Source organism: Phaethon lepturus, unplaced genomic scaffold, assembly GCF_000687285.1.
Source record: "Phaethon lepturus isolate BGI_N335 unplaced genomic scaffold, ASM68728v1 scaffold3907, whole genome shotgun sequence".
NCBI classification, from domain to species: Eukaryota; Metazoa; Chordata; class Aves; order Phaethontiformes; family Phaethontidae; genus Phaethon; species Phaethon lepturus.
Window position 1 is genome coordinate 45,709 of NW_010549653.1, and position 6,000 is coordinate 51,708.

A 6,000-nucleotide genomic window follows, 5' to 3' on the forward strand; every position below is an offset into this window, starting at 1 on the left:
TTAGAGTCATCCTTAGTTTAATGTTAAATTCTGAAAGTGTTTTTTCATGTCACACTTTACACTCCTAGTATCCAAAATATACATACTTAAAATGGGAGCACCACACTATCTTGGCAGGATTTCCTGTCATGGAATTTCTTACAATTTTGCCCAAAGTATTTGGTACTCACTACTGGCCAGAACAGATTATTGAAATGAATAGGTCTCTGGTCCAAACAAGTAAATCATATTTCATTCATTTTTTTTATATCTCTTAAGGAATTAAAGAACAAACATATCTACAGAATTCTTTCACCAACTCATCTTTACACAAATTGAATAGGCAGCTGTATTTCAGCAGTAACTCAGAAAATAAATGCATGTTGAAAAGTTACATGACAAATCTAATTTCTCCTGATTTTCCTAAAATAGTAACACTAATGCATAATATTTTAATTTATCAAGCTTGTAAAATAGATGGTGATGTATAGATGCATGTACCATTTTAACTGCTAAAGGAAAGAAGCATAAACAACCAAGAGTATGACTGGCAAATTAATTACATAATAAAAATAAGTAGTAAGAGCATGAACATGCTCTCCAGCATGAACTGGTTTTCTTTCTTTTTTTAACCTTTACTCACAAATTAGTGCTAAGAGGAGGGTATACTGAGGCATATGTTTCTGAACTCACCCCACTTCTATAAATTATTTATTTTTACCAAGTTGTTTACACTTGACCTCTGTATCTTCTCCATTTTTATTTCCTTCTGAATTCTTTTCTTTTTTCTTTTTTTCTTTTTTTTTTTTTTCTTTTTTTAAATGCCACCTCTTCATCTTTGCTCAAAAAAACCACAGCATAAACTCTCAAGACATTATGTTTATTTCACCTCTCTTGGATTATTTGCATCTTGGATGTAAATATGACCTCAAGCCCTCAAACAATAGCTTCACAGAGCCCATCTATTCAGAAACGGTCACTTCAAAGCAAGATCTTGGGCTGCCAAATATTCTGCCCCTGTCAAACTTACTATATCCAAAGTGCTATATTACCAGTGCTATTCCTGAACAGATCATACTAGCTACTTTTTCTCCTTTAATCACTGTATAGAAGATGATCATCCTCCCTGTTTTAGGCCACTAAAGCTAGATTCTTTTTGATTCTTGCCTCGCCTCCAGGCAGCACTTGAAGTCAGGCACTTCTGCATATCACCCCTGAGGTTCCAACTTCTTTGCCCATACTATTAAAAGCCATTTTCTGATCATTTCATGCTTTCAATACTGCAGTTGCTTCCCCTCCACACAGTTGTTTTGGGGGTTTTTGTGGGGTTTTTGTTGTTTGTTTTGGTTTTGGGGGTTTTTTGGTGGTTTTGTGTGGGGTTTGTCAGATTGGGGGGTTTTGTTAAGTAATTATGCAAGCACACTCATAAAACAAAGTCAAACAAAATATCAAAATATTAAGTGATCTATCCAAAGACCCCACGCAAAGCTGTGAATTCATGCCATAAGCTTTGTGTGACATTAGACACACAGTAAGATATTCATATTTCAGAAATATCAACTCATTCTATTTCTACAGAGAGATTCCTTGAGGAAATTACTTGATCTGCATATAGAGGTTCTTTGGAAACAGGAAAAACCTATGTAAATAGTGAGCATATGATAAAGCCTGTCTTACTGCTTGTGCCTCTTCATCATTAAAACAAATCATGTACACGTGGTGCAACAGATGCTTCCTGAGGCAGACAGCCTCCCACAACACATGACTAAAACCTCAGTTAGTAATACGTTCTCCTTCTCAGTTACTCTTTTACAGCCTACCTCTTTAAACCAGTTTAAACAATTGCAATCTTTTGTATGTTAATAATAAAATAATAATAGCAGAAGCTAGATTTGATAAAGAAATCCATATTAGCCTGCCCTAAAGGTAAATAGTTTTTTTTCCACATCCTTCCTGTTTTCTCTCCTCTGCTGTACCATACTCTCTGGTTTTCACACTGTGATAGCCTACTTTACAGAAATTAATAACGGCACAGTAAATCATACTCTAAAAGTCAACACAAATTTAGTATCCAAATCTTTTTTTTAAGTTATACTTCTTGTTTTAGAAGTACATAATTCTACATTGAAAATTCAAGGCTAGTATTAGGAAGTTATGTGAATCCCGAATTTTAAGAAATTCAAACATACAAGTAGCTATGACAAAAAGCTCTTTTTTTTCCCCAATTATTTTGTAATAATTAACATTAGAAAAGTATGTTCTACTGAATTTAAAAGTTAATTTTTTTTCATCTTTACAAATCTCTTAAGTTATACCATCTAGTCTAGTCCATGTAACAGTTTTTTCCTTATTCTTTGGTCTATCTAACCAGTCCATGCTCAAACTAGAGCCCCGCTATCTTCAATTTCACACATCAGTTTCATCAAGGTCAAAAATAAGCTGCTTTCCAGTCCACACAAGGTAGATCCAAAAGACTTCCAGTAAAGACCTTCTTATGAGAGAGTTAAAATTTCTTACATCCTAGGGAAATTCTTTCTCTACAGAATGATTTTGCAAGGCTTCATTTATAGAGGAAAAACAAACTACAGCCTAAAACAGGGCATGAGGAACACTAGGAGAAATAATAGTGTGCAGATGAAGTGTCTGGAATCACTGCTGGGAGTTCTCAACTGGATTAGCAAATTAAAATAGTTAAAACAAATAGTTCAACATCTTCAGCTCTTGTTACCTTCCCCTCTCAAAATAACTTATTTACAAGAACTTGCTTCCTTGGTGTAAATATATACTTGTAATTTGTGACACTGTTTTAGTGCTGGTAAAACAGCAGAAAGTTATTGTACATTGTTACATTTTTCCTGCTAAATAAAAAGCTGATGAATATCTTAGAAACATACTCAATATACTGCTCTTCCAGGAGTCTTGCAAGCAAAAACCATGCAGCATGAAACAAGGAATCCATTTCTGGATTCCCATAAATAAAATTCCCATAAGTAAAATTCCCTTTACTTCCCATAAGTAAAATCCCTGTATTTCAGGCAAGCTTTACTTCTAATAAAGTTTTTTCTAATTATCAGTCCTAATTCTTAACCAAAACAAGCAGCATTACCCACTGTGCCAGAAAAAAAAATAATCTGGTTTTGAAATAGTGTATATTAGAACATATTTAGTATATATTCAGACCTACTGTAGTCAGGTAACTACATAACTATGTTGATAAAATGATAAAAGATCTTTAAGATTATAGTAAATATCCAGTAAGAGCACTACAACAAGAACATACAGATTACTAGCTGAACTTGCAATTAAATTGCATTTCTTATTAATTTCAGGTTAGCTTTTAATGTCTTAGAAGAAAGCACTTTGTACAAATATATATTCATCGCTGATTTGCATGGAAACTACATGTAGAAAAAATCTAATTGGGGTGGGGGGAGAGTTACTAATTATTTCTTCAATAATTCAAAATTAGCTAGCAGAAAATGAAGTGAGCAACATTTCATTCGTCTTATTTTATGCACAGTGAGTAGTTTAAACAGTTTCACTCATGTCATTAATCCAGCTATAACAGCAGTCCTTATGAACTGTTCCAATTTCAATCATTTTAACAGGTTTAAGAGTAGCTTTTGTCGCTTGGATTTATCCCAACATTCCTCTGGAACAGGAAGAAACTTAAGGTCAGATATAAAGATGGTCCACTGGAAACCAGGACAGATCTTTTTAATACTAATAAAAAGTTTCCAACATATAAATATTTCAGTATTTTCTTTTAATTTTCTTAACTTTCATGTATAACAAATGCAGCACAACTCAAGAGAAACACACAATGCTGAGAAGCTCCTTAGAAAGCTCACACTTGATCACTAATGTTTCAGTTTGCAGACTGCACTGTGCCTGTCCCAAACATTAATGACAATAAACAAGCATTCTGGGATAACAGATCTAGACTATTTCCAGCACCTGAACTACCTCACCATGACACTCCCCAAGGTACAGAGCAGATTTTTTCCTCCAGAGTTTAAAAATACATTATTTTGTTCTGGATCATTCTCTCCATTGTACTGTATTCCTTCAGAAAACTTGAATGAACAAGCATCAATCACTGTTGATGCTGTTTGTACATTGCCACACAGAAAAGTAAGTACCATCACATTAAACTTTGCAGTGACGATTCGCAACTTACATCATTCAGGGGCAACAATCTTCCCTGAGATGTTACAAACAAAAAAAAAAAAAAAAAACCAAAAACAAAAAACACAACACGGAAATCAGGGCTAGATTCTTCTAGCCTCCAGTGAGGACAGGCTTCTTACCTCCAGTAAGAATGGGCTTCAGAACCAAATGGCAATACCCCCATTTTTAGGGCACAGATGAGGGGACATCTTCACTCCCCTTCCTTTCTCAAGCCTGCCCCTGACAACTGCCAGAATGCAAAAGGAGCAAGAACAATGAAACTACATGGATATTTCCATTCCTACCCAGTAATTTCAAGAATCCTGATGTAAAGTCAAGTAGGTGCAAAGGCAAGACCACCAGGAGCCTGCCTACAAAACCCATTCAAGCACAATCACAAAAAGCTTCAGACAGGTCTTAATAACCTTCCTTAGTTCACAGGACTTAATCTACAACTAGCCTACAGCAGGAAGTGATTACTACTTGCCCATAAAATGTAAGCAAAAACACATAAGAAAGCTTTCCAAACTGCTAACAGGTACTGTTTTGCACCATGAAGTGCCTGGAGCAGATCTAAGGTAAACGGGAAAGCCCAGCAATGCCTTAAGCATGAAAACCTTAAAGCAAAGAAAGTCAAATACCAGGCAGCAGATCACATCAACTCCTAGATACCTCATTGCAAGCTATACCAACACCTTTTACCTACTTCCTACATTAATCACAAAAATAACCACTTTTATACACAGTCGTATAAAACTTTTCTTTAGGCTAGAACAATGGACAGTAATAGTCTTTCACGCAATTCTAGAAATTGGACTTTCCTTCCACATTTGGCTGTGGGAAGGGCTGAACTAAGAAAAACAATGACTACTCAAGTGCTGGAACATAAAGAGCAGCTATATTAAACAGGGGAAAAGACAGACAGACCTCATGTGTGCACAAGTGAAGGCTTTTTATTCCTACCTCATCACTTTCATCTACTTCAATACCACCATCTTTGTCATCATCCATTTGCTTATGGATCATGCGGAGAGCTTCTAGGCTGAATCTGTCCTCCTCAGTAAAGCACGGTGGGCTGAGTGAACTGCAGGGATCTAAAGTGAGGAGGGGAAAAAAACAAAACAGAAATATTAGCTACCGTAATTCTAGAATATAAAGCTCCTAAGAGAAAGGGCTTAAATTTCTGTATGTGTACATGTACTTCACTGCACATAGCCAGCAGGTCATGGATGTCAAATTTAGCTGTAAAATAATAAGGCGGCGGGGGGGAAGCAGTGCAGAGTGGAGAGAATCAGGGGGTTTTTTATCCAGGAAGGAAGACCAAAGAATAGTCTGGAATAGGTTGACTCATGGCTTTTTTTTTTTTCCCCGCCCCATAGCTGCTATCTCCACCTTTTCTTCTACCTATCATCCACCCTTTAGTAATGTAATCACTGCAATAGCAAGTGAAGTCACTGCATTTTCCAACCTCCTTTCTGAAAGCCTAGGCTAAAAAGAGCAGTGGAGGAAGAGGAAAAAATTGTCATGTAGTAGCTTCACAAACAAAGGGGTGGTAACCACACTGCATATCAAGTTCAAAGTACAGAGTACTGCTGAATGCAAAATATTTAAGAAGGGCTGCAAGAGAAGAAAGCACACCACAAAGAAAATTAAACTGATAACAATACATAATATCTCAGTCCTGTGTGCTCTGATCAAAAACAGCAGAGTCACTGTGGAGCAGGATTCTGGGTCAAAAATAGTACATTTTTATTTGCATTCATTACTGAAGGCTCATGATTTGTGCACATCTGATGGCTCTGGTGTCACCATGTCAGATTTTAATATCTCTGTTCTTCCCCTTCCACAAAG

At 36.1% G+C, this 6,000-nt stretch overlaps 1 protein-coding gene across 1 annotated transcript in view; it reads right to left on the reverse strand.

Moving 5' to 3' along the window:
• Positions 1-5,250, reverse strand: part of STIM2 (stromal interaction molecule 2) — a 28,724-nt gene extending 23,474 nt beyond the window's left edge. The window contains exon 1 of the mRNA XM_010290307.1: positions 5,113-5,250. Within this exon, the coding sequence (XP_010288609.1) occupies positions 5,113-5,175 (63 nt within the window). The 5' untranslated portion in view covers positions 5,176-5,250. The remainder of the gene's footprint in view (positions 1-5,112) is intronic.
• Between the last annotated feature and the right edge of the window lie 750 nt (positions 5,251-6,000).